The 17,089-nt window shown below is 27.9% G+C and overlaps 1 protein-coding gene across 1 annotated transcript; it reads left to right on the top strand.

The window, feature by feature from the left end:
• Nucleotides 1–13,218: 13,218 nt before the first annotated feature.
• LOC109815783 (cytokinin dehydrogenase 2) lies at nt 13,219–15,797 on the top strand. The gene is made up of 5 exons (XM_020380579.3): nt 13,219–13,928; nt 14,170–14,297; nt 14,371–14,631; nt 14,781–15,052; nt 15,321–15,797. Exons 1-5 carry the CDS (start codon nt 13,226–13,228, stop codon nt 15,610–15,612), a joined length of 1,656 nt encoding a protein of 551 aa, XP_020236168.2. The 5' UTR covers nt 13,219–13,225; the 3' UTR covers nt 15,613–15,797.
• Nucleotides 15,798–17,089: the final 1,292 nt, after the last annotated feature.

Below are 17,089 nucleotides of genomic sequence, written 5' to 3'. Positions count from 1 at the left end.
GGTCTACCAAGATCTAATTAAAGCATTATAATCGACCATGACTACCTCACACCTATGTTAGAGGCTTCCTATCATAACACCCCCAAGGTTTAAAGTGAAATTTTTAATCAAATATAGATCTAGGAAAAAAAATGCAATTCATAATCATGAAAAATAAATTTTAGATAGGAGAGAGAATAAAACAAGGAGAGGAAATGGTGTGAAAAAGATGAGTCTAAGAGTTCAACTCTCTTTCAAAAGAAAGATTGAGACGAGGTTGATCGAGCTTACAAGGAAATAGTAGATTGTATAAATTCCTTAAAGGTTTTGGGAAAATAAGGTCATATGGAAAATTGTCGCAATTGCTATTTTTCTAACATTGATGTTCGTCCAATACATGAACATTGGGGACAATTATTCTAAAAGTAGATCCAGCTCATGTTTAACCTTATCCATTTTTGATATAGCTATCCCAATTTTACTTAGAACAAACCCTAGTTGAAACTAGACATTTTTACATTATAAATTCAAAACACTTAAAGCATAATAACAAGAACTATGTCATATAATTCACATAACAAACTTTTCCGCCTAAATGATTGATCTATTTAAAGGGGAGTTTTTCACTAAGATACATATTCACTTTCATTTCATTACATTCATCTTAAACGTACACTAACTCATGCATTAAAGTCCTTGTAGTTGCCACTACTATAGCTTGACATCATCATATCATCATCGTGTTGCTACTGTAATTGACATAAAAAAGCCTAAGTCTTTCTTTATACAAAAACATGCAAATCATGTCGTGTGTGTGATGTAAATGTGTTAAAATGTAGTGATATGATCTTTTAAAACTATAAGCACTTAATATTTTTTTATAACATAATCATAAGTGTATTTAAAAAAATATACATTCACAAAATTTTCTCACTTAATTTATTAAAATATTTAAACCTTTACATACGAGGTGTAGAAATAGTATAATTGGATGTTTTCAAAAATATCTCAAATGAGTCCCGATACATCAATAAATAGAGTTAATCTCTAACTAAATGAGTTAGGCTAATAACAATTCTGTTAGACTATTAGCAATTCTGTTAGGATAACAATTTTGTTTAAGATAACAAAGAATTTGTTAGTTAGCTAAGAGATACTCCTATACGCCCGCGCAAGATGGTGGAAGGATCAACTACACCAATCTTGGATTTGAGGAATGAATGTCTAGTTGCTGGAAGTGGCTTTGTAAGCAGGTCAACAAGCTATTGAGTTGATAGAACATGTAGAACTGAAAGATTTTTGCGACTAGATCTCTTACAAAATGATAGTCTATAGCTATGTGTTTCATCCTTGAATGAAAAATTGGATTGGCACACAAGTATGTAGCACCAAGATTGTCTGAGTGTACTGTGGCAAGTTGAGAGATTGAAGAATGGAGCTCCTTTAATAATTCTTGCAACCAAAGAAGCTCGGTGGTATAGTTGAGGTAATTGTTATATACTCAGCCTCAGTTAATGATTTTGCCATAGTGGCTTGCTTTTTGCTAGACCAAGAAATTGGATTCTTGCCAAGATAGATGATAAATGTTGCTATGGACTTACAATCTTGAGTGTCTCCAGCCTAATCCGAATCACAGTATGCTTGAAGAGAGAGATTTTGATCAGTAACAAGGTGAAGACCATGATCAAGTGTCCCTTTTAAATATCTTAGTACTCTTTTAGCTACCTGCATATGAAGATCAGTTGGTCTATGCATAAATTGGGACAATCTGTTAACAACAAAGGAGATATCAAGACGAGTCACTAAAAGATATTTAAGTGAGCTAATGATTCGTCTAAATTCTGAAGTATTACATGAAAGAGTGTCAGTTGGGCAGTGAAGAGAACATGTGGTGGACATTGGAATGGTGATAGGCTTGGCAATTTCCATGTTGGTGGAGTGGAGTAGGTTTCGGATATAGTGATGTTGGGTGAGAAACACGCCACTACCTGTGGGTATGAATTCTATCCCAAGAAAATGTGTTAGTGCATCAAAATTTTTAAGGGATAATTTTTGGGCCAAGGCTTCTTGAAACTGTGTTAGGAATTGGCAATTATTTCCTGTGAGAAGCAAATCATCCACGTAAACCAAAAAATAGGTAGTGGTACAACAGAGCTTTTTTTTGCTTAATAGCAGAATCGATCCTTCTTTTTCCATGGCTTCCTCAACAAACTCTGATTCAAACCTTGTTGAATTTAACTTTGCTTCCAATCTTCCACTTAAACTTAATGCCTCCAACTACCCCATCTGGTATAAACAAATCATGCATCTTCTTCAAGCAAACAATTTAGAAGGCTACATAAATGGAGACACGCCATGCCCTTCCAAAACAACTGTTTCCGGTGATGCAGCTCAACCTAATCTGGCCTACAAATTATGGTGTTGCCAAGAAAATCATGTGTCTCTTGCTTTGTTGGGTTCCTGTAGTCCAGACGCATAAATTGTTGTGTCCTCTATGACTTCCTCTATTGATGCATGGAAAAAATTGCAGAAAGCCTATGCTAATAGATCCCGTGCTAGAATCATGTCTCTCAAAGAAAGACTTTCCTCCATAACTAAAGGCACGTCTAGTGTCCATGATTACCTGTGTCATATACACTCAATTTTTGATGAGCTTTCCCTCGTTGGGCATCCAGTGGATGACATTGATCTTGTTATAGCTACACTCAATGGTCTTGGACCAACATTTCGTGAATTTAGTGCTTCTATCCGTACCCGTGATTCACCTCTACAGTTTGATGAATTATTTGACAAACTTGTGGATTTTGAGATGTTTCTTAACTGAGAGGAGCTCATCCACTCATCTATTCCAGCTACTACTAATCTTGCTCACAAAAGCTCCATGCCTTCTAATCAAGGAAGGTTTCCAAGAGGACCTACAATGCCCCGCAAAGCTACCTCTGACTCAGCAAAAAATATTATGGTGTGCCAATTTTGTGACAAGCGTGGTCACAATGCAAAGCAATGTTTCAAATTACAGAGGCAACTCAATTGTACAAGTAGATCATTTTCTGGATATCAAGTTCAAAAATCTGCCAATGCTGATTCTACTTGGCTACTTGATTCAGGAGCCTCTCATCACGTTACTCATGACTTAGCCAATCTTAATATATCTCATGATGCTACTGAACATGATCATCTTCTAGTAGCTGATGGTAAGTCTTTACCTATTAAATCCTATGGTTCTACTTGTCTTCCTACAAAATTCAAACAACTTCATTTATCTGGTGTTTTATATGTTCTACACATCACACAAAATCTTGTTTATGTATTGTGTCAAATTAATGTTGTGACCATTGAATTCTTTCCTTCTTATTTCGAGGTCAAGGATTTGACAATGAGGGAGATTCTGTTGTGAGGAAGGAATGAGGACCACCTTTACAAACTACCCAACCACAAGTCTGTCACCACCATCCATCATGTTGTCAAGTCCACACTTATTCATCTATGACACCATCCCCTAGGCCATCCTGACAACCGTGTCCTTCATCATGCTCTTAAAACCAACAAATTACCCTTTATGTCTTCAAATAAACGTTGCACTGATTATCTTCAAAATAAAACTCATAAGCTTTGTTTTAATAAATCATCTTTGTCTAGCAATAAAACACTTGAACTTGTTTATTTTGATGTGTGGGGACCAGCCCCGATTTAATCAATAAATGGTCATTCTTATTATGTTATTTTCATAGATCATTTTTCAAAGTATGTGTGGTTGTATCCTTTGAAACACAAGTCAAATGTCTCTACTATTTTCCAGTATTTAAGTCTCTAGTTGAGAATCAACTTAATACTAAAATCAAAACAATATATTTTGACAATGGAGGAGAATATATTAAACTAAGGCCTTTTCTCCAACAAAATGACATCTCTCACTTAACCACACCACCATACACTCCTGAACATAATGGTCTCTCAGAATGAAAACACCGTCATTTGGTTGAAATCGCTCGATGCCTCATTCACCATGCCTCTCTCCCACAAAAGTTCTAGTTCTATGCCCTACAAACTACAACCTATTTAATAAATAGACTTCCCACTCCAAGCTTAAAAATGGAATCTCCACTTCAAAAGCTTTTTAATCAATCTCCAAACTATACAAAAATCAGAACCCTTGGTTGCCTTTGCTACCCTTGGCTAGCACCATATAATTCAAATAAACTTGAACCCAAATCACAACCCTGTGTCTTCCTTGGTTACAGTTTGTCACAAATCGCATATCAGTGCTATAGCTTAATTACTCACAAGTTTTACACCTCTCGTCATGTTCAATTTGTTGAAGACATATTTCCATTCCTTGTCCCACCATCCACTAATTCATCCCTTTCATCAATTTTAAACTCAAACAATTCAGTTGCAACAAATTTTGAACTATTCAAATCCAAACCTACCATAAACTCTCTAGCTCCAACAAATCCACTAGCAAACCTTTTGGCACCACCAACACCCTCCCCAAATATCTCTCAACAAAACACTTCCACCTCATTTCAAGCCAATCACCAAATATCCTCACTTCCCAAACAGAACTTAGCTCTGACAATCATGTGTCCTCTCCTACTTCTTCAGCAGTAGAAGCTCCCTCAGTCAAAGTCACTTCCCACCATTCAATGGTGACTCGATCAAAGAATGGTATTTTCAAGCCCAAGCACACTACTAGAAAAATGGAAATTAGAGACGGAAAGAATCCGTCACAAAATTAAAGAAAATCCGTCACAAAATTATTAGTGACGGAATTTGTGACGGATTTTGGGTCGTCACAAAAAATGGCGTCACAAAATATTTAGTGACGGAAAAATTCAATCCGTCACAATTAGTGACGGAAATATGTCGTCATTAACTAATAAATTTTCCGTCGCAATTTGTTAGGGAAAGCATTCGTCACAAACTGGATTCAAAATCCGTCACAAAATCCTAATTTTTTATTTTTACGAATTTTTAAATAAAAAACAATTAAATTATTCTAGATTTATTAATTATACAATATATATTATTTTCACTTTTTTTTTCTACTCTACAAGTATTAATTATTAATTTTCAAATAATTGGCAGTGGTAAGATTCGAACCCCTTACCTTCTACTCATTCTAACATTAACACTCCTTCTCCAGCCATCTGAGCTACCTTATCAGTTCAGTACTTATTTAACAATATATATATAAATATGAAAGAATATCAATTTTTATCACAATAATATCAAACATCATTAAACATCAAACTAATAAATTTAAAATAGATTCATAATTAAAATCATAATATAATTTATTTTAGAATTTTTATTTTATTAAATTAATTAAAAATTAATTTTATTTTATCACTTTTTAATCAAGTGAATGAATGATAATGAATTAACAAAATTTTTAAAGTATATTTTAATTGAAAGAATATTTTTAGTAAATATTTGAATATAAAAGTATTTTTATAAATAATTAAATGAAAAATGTATTTTAAAATTTATTTCTCTCATAACACTACTTAAGTAAAAAATTTCAGAAAAAACTAAAGTTATATTTGTTTGCGTTATTTTCCCAAAAAAAATAAAATAAAAAGAAAAGATCAAACCTTTTGATAATTAAGTCTTCCAAAAATTAAGACCAAAAAATAATGTTGATTGGACCAAACTACCCAATACGCACGGACTGAGTTCAGTGTGATATACTCCACCAAAAAGAAAAGGACAATAGACTCCGAAACTGTAATGCATAAATATAATTTGAAAATTAAAACAATTTATTCGAAACGGTTACACGAGGAAAAACGAAAAGAATAAATAGTTGTTTAGATTGTGAAACTTGTAATCAATTACTAAAACCTTATATTCGATTACTAGATGATTTTATAAATTTAACTTTAATTCTAATACTTATAATCCTTTAACTAATTTTTTAATTAATAAAAAATATTATAAATAATGATTTTTTTATAATATTTAATAAAATTATAAATTTTACACTTAAATCCAAAATAATAATCAAGCGCCATAAATTCTCCAGCATCAACCATATATATATATATATATATATATATATATATATATATATATATATATATATATATATATATATAATCTTTACATTACTTGCATTCACAGATATTGATCTGCTATAATAGATTCACATCCTTATTAATTTATTTACGAGTGTTTTTACTTTCATATATTATTATAAAAATTATATATTATAAATTATCATAAATATTTTTTAAACTCATTATAAAAATTAAAAGAAGTTTAAATAAATGCAAATGACAAAATTCTAATTTTTTATTTTTACGAATTTTTAAATAAAAAATAATTAAATTATTCCAGATTTATAATTATAAAATATATATTATTTTCACCTTTTTTTTCTTCTAATATACAAGTATTAATTATAAAGTGTATTATATAATATATAAAATACATTTTATAATTAATTATATATATATTTTCTAATATATATATATTTTCACCTTTTATTAATTATATAATATATATTAAATTATTCCATTTAGGTGTATTATAAAGTATGATGATAATATTTTTATATATTTATTGATAGGCTTAATTGTACTTTTTATTAAATGATCAAACACAATGAATTTTCTAGCGTCAACCATTATATATATATATATATATATATATATATATATATATATATATAATTATATATCATTTATAAATATACTTTTATATATTTATTTTTAGTTTTTTAGTTAAAATGGAAATTAATATTGTATTTTTTATAATTTCATAAGTATTTTTAAATTAAAAGTTTTTTCCTAATTCATATTTTAATTTCTTATACTTCAAAATGACAACTTATTATTTAAATTAATTAATTTCTTATGTTTTAATTTTTAATCTTTTGATGAAAAAAATATTTTAGTTTCATAATTTTTTAATTATTTTTTTAGCAAAATATGATTTATTTATACAGAATTCTTAAATATAATAATTGTGCAGTAAAATTTTCTATTTTGAGAGGGATATGTAATCCCTCACAGATTGTGACGAAATTTGTGACGGAATACAATTTTTAAAAATATTCCGTCACAGAATCCGTCAAAAATTGTGAGGGATTCAAAATCCGTCACAAAATCTTAATTTTTTATTTTTATAAATTTTTAAATAAAAAATAATTAACTTATATCAGATTTATTAATTATATAATATATATAATACACTTTATAATTAATTATATATATATATATTTACCTTTTATTAATTATATAATATATATTAAATTATTCCATTTAAGTGTATTATAAAGTATGATGATAATATTTGTATATATTTATTGATAGACTTAATTGTACTTTTTATTAAATGATCAAGTACAATAAATTTTCTAGCATCAACCATTATATATATATATATATAGATATATATATATATATATAGTTATATATAGTTATATATAATTTATAAATATACTTTCATATATTTATTTTTAACTTTTTAGTTAAAATGCAAATTAATATTGTCTTTTGATGAAAAAATATTTTAGTTTCATAATTTTTTAATTATTTTTTTAGCAAAATATTTTTTATATATACATAATTCTTAAATATAATAATTATGCAATAAAATTTTATATTTTGAGAGGGATACATAATCCCTCACAAATTGTGACGAAATTTGTGACGGAATACAATTTTTAAAAATTTTCCGTCACAGAATCCGTCACAAATTGTGAGGGATTCAATTCCGTCACAAAATCCTAATTTTTTATTTTTATGAATTTTTAAATAAAAAATAATTAAATTATTCTAGATTTATTAATTATATAATATATATTATTTTTACCTTTTTTTCTAATATACAAGTATTAATTATAAAGTGTATTATATAATATATATAATACACTTTATAATTAATTATATATATATATATATATATATATATTTTTCACCTTGTATTAATTATATAATATATATTAAATTATTCCATTTAAGTATATTATAAAGTATGATGATAATATTTTTATATATTTATTGATAGACTTAATTGTACTTTTATTAAATGATCAAGCACAATGAATTTTCTAGCGTCAACCATTATATATATATATATATATCTATATATATATATAACTATATATATATATAGTTAATAGTTATATATAATTATATATAATTTATAAATATACTTTAATATATTTATTTTTAGCTTTTTTAGTTAAAATGCAAAATAATATTGTCTTTTTATAATTTCATAAGTATTTTTAAATTAAAATTTTTTTCTTAATTCATATTTTAATTTCTTATACTTCAAAATGACAACTTATTATTTAAATTAATTCATTTCTTATGTTTTAATTTTTAATCTTTTGATGAAAAAAATATTTTAGTTTCATAATTTTTTAATTATTTTTTTAGCAAAATATTTTTTATTTATACATAATTCTTAAATATAATAATTGTACAATAAAATTTTCTATTTTGAGAGGAATACATAATCCCTTACAGATTGTGACGGAATTTGTGACAAAATATTTAGAGAGGAATCAAAATCCGTCACTAAATCCGTCGCAAATATATTTTTTTTTATTAGTGACCCCGTTTGTGACGGAATTGTTAGAGACGGAAAATTTTCCGTCACAAAATCCGTCACAAACTCTAAAAATAAGTAGCCCGTCACAAAAATAAAATTTTCGTCAAAAAGTCGTCACTATTAATGACGACATTTTATCCGTCACAAATTTTCGTCACAAATTTTAATTTTTTTAGTAGTGGCAAGTCAATGCCATTAGTCGGTTTCCTTTGCCAGCCTCTGTTGAACCAACTTGCCCTTCTAAAGCAATCAAAATTCTTGAATGGAAGGCAGCAATGAGTGATGAATTCAATGCCCTCATGGCTAACAGCACATGGACTCTCATTCCTCCCAAATCCGAATTTAATGTGATTGGTTGCAAGTGGATTTTCAGGATTAAAAGAAACCCAAATGGCTCTATTTCCTGATACAAAGCAAGGCTAGTTGCTAAGGGTTTCAATCAAAAGCCAGGTCTGGACTACTTTGACACATTTAGTCCTGTTATAAAACCTCAAACAGTTCAAATTGTGCTTTGCTTAGCATTATCTCGCGGCTGGTCTCTTTCACATATGGATATAAATAATGCATTTCTCCATGGCTCACTCTCAGAAGACATCTATATGTCTCGACCATATGGATTTATCCACCCACAACATCCTAACTATGTTTGCAAGCTCAAGAAATCTCTTTATGGGCTCAAACAAGCACCACGGGTTTGATACCAATCTCTTAAAGCTTTTCTCCTATCATATGGATTTACCAATGCCAGCTCTAATACCATGTAGAATCAGTACAATTGGATGTTTTCAAATCTATCTCAAATGAGTACCGATACATCAATAAATAGAGTTAATTAATCTCTAACTGAATGAGTTAGGCTAATAACAATTCTGTTAAACTATTAGCAATTCTGTTAGGATAACAATTTTGTTTAAGATAACAAAGAATTTGTTAGTTAGCTAAGAGATAACTCCTATACGGGGAACATAAGAAAACGCGAGGAATAGGTTTTAAATAAAACATGACACTTGTAACGAATATAATAATTTTTTTATAACCAAAATGTGACAAGTGAGGAAAATTTTTAAACAAACCGTGAAACATGTGAAAATAATAAAATCTATGTAGGGGAAATGCTTTCAATATAATGAAGGTGGCATGAGGTAAAATAAGAAGAGACAAAAAAAAAATCACAAGTATTAACTAGGCACTTAAACTTAATTAGAAAATCATAAAAGAGAAGAGATTTTTAAAAAGGAAGAGTGGTCATCTATCCTTCCTCTCCTAATCTCGATAGGTTTTCAACTACCAAAAGAAACTAATCAGTGATAGTACGAAAAATATTAGTTGATCCCAACATAGCTGAAGAAAGTGACAACCATATACAACAGTTAGCTGAAGAGTAATCCACTACGAGACTTGGACATGACCGTTATCCCTCTAGGCAGTTACATTGAAAGGACGACAACTTGCAAGTGTAAACTAAAGAAGTTCCTAAAAAAGGGAACAGTGGGTAGCTTTGTTATAGTTGGGTTATAGACTAGGATAAATAGGGAATTATTACGGTACTCTCAAAGATCGAGGAGTTTCAATATTTTGTAAACTTATAAAAATTAAAAAAAAACTAATTTAATTATAAAATGAATAATCCAAATTATATTTATAAAATAAAAAGTAAGATAAAATTATAGAGATTAAAATTATAAAATTTCAATAATGTTATAAAACATTAAAAAAAAGAATTAATAAATAATAAAAATAAAAAATTATTAAAATTATAATATAGAAATTCAAAAATTTAAGACAAAAGACAAAAATATATTTAAAAAATTATTAAAATTAAAATATAGAAATTTAAAATTTTTAAGTGAAAAGACAAAAAATATACTTAAAAAATTATTAAAATTAAACTATTTAAATATATAATAATATTATTATAAATAAAATTAGAATATATAAAATAAAAATAAAATGACTAAATAATTTAAAAACTTAAAGAATAAAATATCATAAATATTATTTAAATAAATTATTAAAAATATAAAATATAAAATAAAATTAGAATTATAACTGTACTGGTACCCTCCCAAATAATATGGGTACCGTAGAATTTCTCTAGTATAAATATGAGAATTACGATATAAAATTGGTCCACGACCAAATAAATGAATTTACCTTATTTTCAAGTCATTTATATATGTTTCCTTTATTAATTAACTTTTTTGTTGCATAGCATTTAAAAGCTTTTGATTTATTGTTTATTTTATGTCTTTTAACATTTACATTTAATCTTTGAAGTTGGTCTACTACTACTAAGAAGCTCTTTGAAATGAACTGGGAACTCAATCAAGAGAATTAAAGAATCTCTTCCTTACGTCATTTGCATAAAGTAGGAATGGTTAATGTGTTAATCAAGAAATTTACTAAAGAAATTCATGTTTTGGGATGCTAGAATATTGATCCTATATAGGGTTCATATCTGTTAATTTACACAATGCCTAACCAAGTTTCACATCAACGAAAAACTTATTACATCATTTACATGGTTGACCTTGAGTTTTTTTTGGTGTCTTAGAGAAGTGAAAAAATATGTCTTTATACTTATTTGAATGCAACTTATGATCCTTGTTTTTAAATCTAAAAGTATAAGATATATCAATAATTAAATACACAATTATAAAGAAATTTGTAATAGGGGCTTACAATTAATTTGTTTTGAATATTTCAACGGAATAAGATAAGTCAATTTAAAAAATAAAAAAATAATTAAAGAAATTAGATACAAATGAAAAAAAGGATAAAAGGAAATGGATTTTTATTTTTGATTTTAATTAATATTTATGAAAATATTACACTTTCCTCATTCCATTTAATATTATTGATTTATTTTTCTGAAATTATGACTAGATTTTTGTTGATTAGTGAAAAAAATAATTATTTTGTATAATACATTTTATATATATAATTTGATTATGCAAATTAAATAATTTTTTTTATCCCTCCAATAATAGAACTTTGTGCTGCGTGCTCAGAATCACTACTAATCATTCATATCAGATGACAACCATATATTAATTTTTTTTTTTATAATAATCATGCTATTAACAAAAATATTCATCAACTTTATAATAACTCATCTTTACCATTTCGTCATATGCAACCAGTGTCAAACGTATTGTTTTCCTATTTTATGTATGATTCCGATTTGGTAAAATTATATATTTGTAAAGATAGATTAGAAGCAAGTCGTACCGACTACCAGAATAGTGCTTTTTTTTTTTTTACACAACTAACATAATAGTTAGAATTATTATTTGCACATAGTTCTAGAGAAACTCTAAAGTCTTATAATAATGACGTAAAGCTATTTTATATTATGGTTCAAATCTATTTGTTAGAAAATTTACCCGGCATGTATGACATTATTTTTTAAAACAAAATAATGACATAATTAAATTCTATAAAATAATCATGTGCATATATAAATAAACAATCAAAACATTCTCTTAATTAACTTATTAAAATATTTAACTATATCATGAGTAATATAATAAAAGGTGAGTTTTTTTTTTCACTAAAACGTGACACTTGTGACGAATGTAATAGTTTTTTTTAAAAAAAAAAAACCAAAATGGGACAAGTAAGTAAAAATTTTAAATAAACCATGAAACAAGTGAAAATATTAAAATCAAGGCATCGGAAATGATTTCAATATAATAAGGGTGGCATGAAGTAAAATAAGAAGAGATAGGAAAAAAAAATCATAGGTATCAACTAGGTATTTAAACTTTAAAGAGAGAGATTTTTAAATTTAAAGGAAGAGTGTTCATCTATCCTTAGACTTCTAAACTCATGGATTTTTAATTGCCTAAAAGTCTAATAGGTAGGAAAATTTGTTATATTAGTTAAGCCATGTGATCACTATTGATCAATAATGTTATTAAATGTATTGTCCTTAATGTAAAATTCCATTTGAACATTATCTAGGAGTTTTATTAGATAAAATTTTATATATATATATATATATATATATATATATATATGTATATATATATATATATTTGTAAAGAGAGGTCGGCCAAAGAAGTTAACAATATTAATAACATTTAATTCTAGAGAAATTATAAACTCTTATAATAATTTATGACATCAAAATATTATTATTATTATAACATATAATGGTATAAAATTGTTTGTTATAAAACTTCAAACCTGCAAGTATTATGTCATTATTTTTTTTCATGAAAAAACTGATCATTAAAAGAGTAAAAAAAAATCACGGTTTTAATATGATTAATCATGAAATATGAAAATGGAATATTTTTGTTGTGTTAATGTGTTAAAATATCGTGATGTAACTTTTTAAGACCGGAAGTATTTAATATTTTATTAAATTTTATAAAATAATCATAAGTGTATTTGAAAAACATACAATCACAAAATTCTCTGGAATAACTTTTAAAATATTTAAGGAGTCACACTTGGGAGGAATATAATAAAACATGCGGAAATATTTTAACTAAAACATGACACTGATGAATAAAATGATATTTTAACCAAAATGTTACATGCAAAGAAAAATTATAAACAAAAGGTGACGAATACGAAAATAATATAATATAGCCAGTGGAAAATGTTAACTCATCTTTTTACTAGACTATAAATATAAATTACCAACACCAAAAAAAAGACTATAAATATGCACTCAGCAATTGGAACTCAAAGCACAGTAGAAAAATTCAGCTATATACTCATTTTCTCTCCCTCCCATAAAAAAATGGCAAGCAATGTAGTGTTTTCGAACATTGTGGTTGTGCTATGGCTATGCAGCATATTGGTCATGACACCAGCAGAATCACGTCGACGAGCATTGGAAGCACCACAAGAGTTGGCACAAAAATTTAGTAGAAACCCTGAAACGCTTTCGCTAGCGTCAACTGACTATGGGCACATAGTTTACAAAACCCCATGGGCAGTGTTTGAGCCAAGTTCCATTGTTGATATAGCGACCTTGATAAGCTTCTCAAACTCTCTTCCAATTCCTTTCACCATAGCCACAAGAGGCCGAGGCCACTCGGTTCTTGGACAAACCATGACACGAGATGGGGTGGTTCTCAATATGACACACCTCAACGATCACTTCACAGATATTAATAATGCTTCAGTCTCAGCATTTTCAATCACTTGTCTTCCATTGGGTTTTTGTTATGCTGATGCAGGTGGTGAGCAATTGTGGACTGATTTGCTGAGTGTAACCCTTAAACTTGGTCTCACACCCCACGCTTTGACTAACTACTTGTATTTGACCATTGGAGGCACCATCTCTAATGCTGGCATCAGTGGCCGCACATTTCGAGTTGGACCTCAGATCTCTAATGTTCTCGAATTGGACGTTATTACAGGTATATATATATATATGAATTAATTAACCATACCTAGGTCTTTCTATAAATTAAATTCAATATTTTCTAAAATATATATAGTTTCTAGCTAGCTGTTACTGTTCTACGTTACATGTCTGTTGTTATTGTTTTTCTTTTCCTAAATTGTAGTTTACTATGAACATGCAACATGCATGCTTGTTTGTTTTCCACGTATATATAAACTCTAATACATGTCTATATTTGTGGCTTAATTTTATAGGGAAAGGAGAATTTGTGACTTGCTCTCCTCTGATAAACTCAGAACTATTTTATGCTGTTCTTGGAGGATTAGGTCAATTTGGGGTTATAACAAGAGCGAGAATACCTCTAGGGCCTGCACCCAAGAGGGCGAGTATCATTTTTTTCTACCCCATTCATGAGAAAATCCCACTGTTTTTCACTTATTTATTTTATCTTGCAGTTGTTTTGGCTTCATTTGCTTTACACCAACTTCACCACATTTTCTAGAGACCAAGAGTATTTAATCTCGTTGAATGACACTATTGCACCAGATTTTGTAGATGGTCAAGTTCTATTGTCCAATCAAGACCAACCAGATCTTTCCTCTTATTCAACTTCAGATCAACCAAGGGTAACTTCCTTGATAAAACAATATGGCATTGTCTACGTCTTAGAGCTTGTCAAATATTATGACAACAACTCTCAATCACGAGTCGAACAGGTAACTTTGAAACAAATCCAAAGAGACCATACCATATGTCAATAACTCATTCTAATCAAATTATTATATTCTCGTTTTTCACATTAACTTTGTCATAAATCTTATTTATTACTAATTAAATTGATCATCTCTTCTTATTTCTTGAGCAGGAAGTTGAAAATTTGGTCAAAGGCTTAAATTTCTTACCTAAGTTTAGGTTCAAAAAAAATGCATCGTATGAGGAGTTTATAGACAGGGTTCATGCTGCTGAGCTTTACGCTCTCAGACCACGTGGACTTTGGGATGTTCCTCATCCTTGGCTGAACATGTTTGTTCCAAGTTCTCGAATCGTTGATTTTAATGAAGGTGTATTCAAGGGCATTATTTTAAAGCAAAATATTTCTCCTGGTACTTGTTTAGTCTACCCCATGAAACGAAACAAGTAAGTTTGTTGGATCATGTACTTCCTCAACATCTCCTTTTCAAGTACTTTTCTAATAAAAATAAAAGTGATATATCCCTAAAAGAGCATGAAAAATAGAGAAAAAAAATGTTATTATTTAACCACATATTACCTTTTTATTGAGAGAATTTGGGACATGCATGAAATGGGAACAATTTATTTCTGATTCAATTTATTTCCAAGCATATATGCATGGATTTTTTCATATGCGAGAATTAAAAAGAATCAACACGTTAATAATTCGCAGGTGGGATGGTAGGATGTCAGCAGTTATACCAGACGAAGATGTTTTCTACTCTGTAAATCTTTTTCATTATGTATCTGCGTCATATAACGTGAAGGATTATGAAGCTCAAAACCAAAAAATATTAGAGTTTTGTAAGGATGCTGGTATTAAGATTAAGGAATATCTTGCCGGAAACAAAACACATCAACAATGGGTGGAACACTTCGGTTCAAAATGGAAACTTTTTGAAGAAAGAAAACTTGAATTTGATCCCAAAAGAATACTGTCACCTGGACAAGGGATTTTTCAATAAACAGTGCAGTAGGTTTCAATTCACATTGTTTACATGTTTGTGGGTGATTTATTTATATTTTCAATTGATGAGCATGTTTAGAATTATTTAGAGCTTTGGAAATAATTTGATGTATGAGTGAAATATCTTATTTCAAAATTCGTGGAATAAAAAATTATATGACTATTAATTTCTTTTTTTCTTAATGTTTATTTTATATAGTTTTGGTATACCCTTGTACATTTTTATATATTCTTGTATAAAAAATAAATAAATAAAATAAAAAGTGGAAAGTTTGTTTAGGTGAGCAACTTAATAAAACTTTTGCATGATAAATTCTTATTATATAAGAATTTATGTTATATGTATTTAAAATTTAATAAGTTCTTTTAAAGTGTCGAAGAGTAATTAATGTGGTTGATGATAAATAATATTGTATTCTAAAATGATTCTTTTTGCTTAATTCGATGGATCTTGCTAACTTTGTTCATTGTAATTGTGTCTATCAAGAAGTCTTTTGGTGTATAATGTGACCAACGATTCTCCGTCTAAAGCATAAACACTTGCTATTATGTATAAATTGTCATAGGAAAATCCAATAACAGATGATGTTTAGTAAAAATTTACATCTTCATCTACACAAGGAGGAAAGTATCATTGTAATGACTAAACATGACTTAATTAAATAATATATATAATTAATTATAATATGTATTTGAGTTTGACGTGTATAATAAGAAAAGTAATTTAATAAAAAAAGTTGTGACACTTTTGTAAATAAAATCACATTTAAAATTAATTGTACTGGAACCAATTTTAAAAATATATACAAAAACGGTTATTAGAATAACTAATTTTGTAAGTAAGACTTACTAAATCGGTTATAAATAATTGATTTAGTAAATTACATACAAAATCAATTATTCTATAATCATTTTGTATAATTTAAAAAATTAATTTTATTTGAACTGAACTTAAATGTGCATTATATTTTTAAAACCAACCCTTTTCTCTCTTACTTGTTCTCTCGCTCCTTTTTTAGTATACACGAACAAATGAGGGCGATCCTCTTGTGATATGTTTTGTTACCCTGAAATGCAATAAAAGGGTGTCACACTACATGTTACTTCCTTTCTAGCTCGAATTTAATTATATAAAGATTTTAATAAAAATGTAATAAAAGTTATATAAAAGAAACTACTTAATTAATCATCATTTTATAATAAAAGGATTTACAATTCTTGAAATGAAACTCTTTAGAAAAAAAAAGTAATCAAATGATTGCATAAATTCAAAATAAGGCACAAACCATCTATTTATAAAACTTTTAACATAAAACATAAATAATCATATAAAAATTAACTTCAACTATAACTAAGAAATTGTAAACTCTCAACTCTTATGTCACCCTATCAAAGCAAATCCCAACATAATGAAGCTTTAAGTTTCATCCCCATCAAACTTGTTATTTTGTACCTAATTAAATGACGACCAGTTT

Source organism: Cajanus cajan, chromosome 1 (assembly GCF_000230855.2).
Source record: "Cajanus cajan strain Asha chromosome 1, NIPB_CcT2T_4, whole genome shotgun sequence".
NCBI classification, from domain to species: domain Eukaryota; kingdom Viridiplantae; phylum Streptophyta; class Magnoliopsida; order Fabales; family Fabaceae; genus Cajanus; species Cajanus cajan.
The sequence above is the reverse complement of the archived record's forward strand: the minus strand, read 5'-3'. Positions and strand labels throughout refer to the sequence as shown.

Bases quoted from the DNA above. Each gene is read 5' to 3' on its own strand.
- LOC109815783 (XM_020380579.3), top strand. From the start codon at position 13,226: ATGCACTCAGCAATTGGAACTCAAAGCACAGTAGAAAAATTCAGCTAT. The intron at 14,298-14,370 runs GCGAGTATCATT...TTTATCTTGCAG, and splicing joins TAGGGCCTGCACCCAAGAGG to TTGTTTTGGCTTCATTTGCT. The intron at 14,632-14,780 runs GTAACTTTGAAA...TTTCTTGAGCAG, and splicing joins CTCAATCACGAGTCGAACAG to GAAGTTGAAAATTTGGTCAA.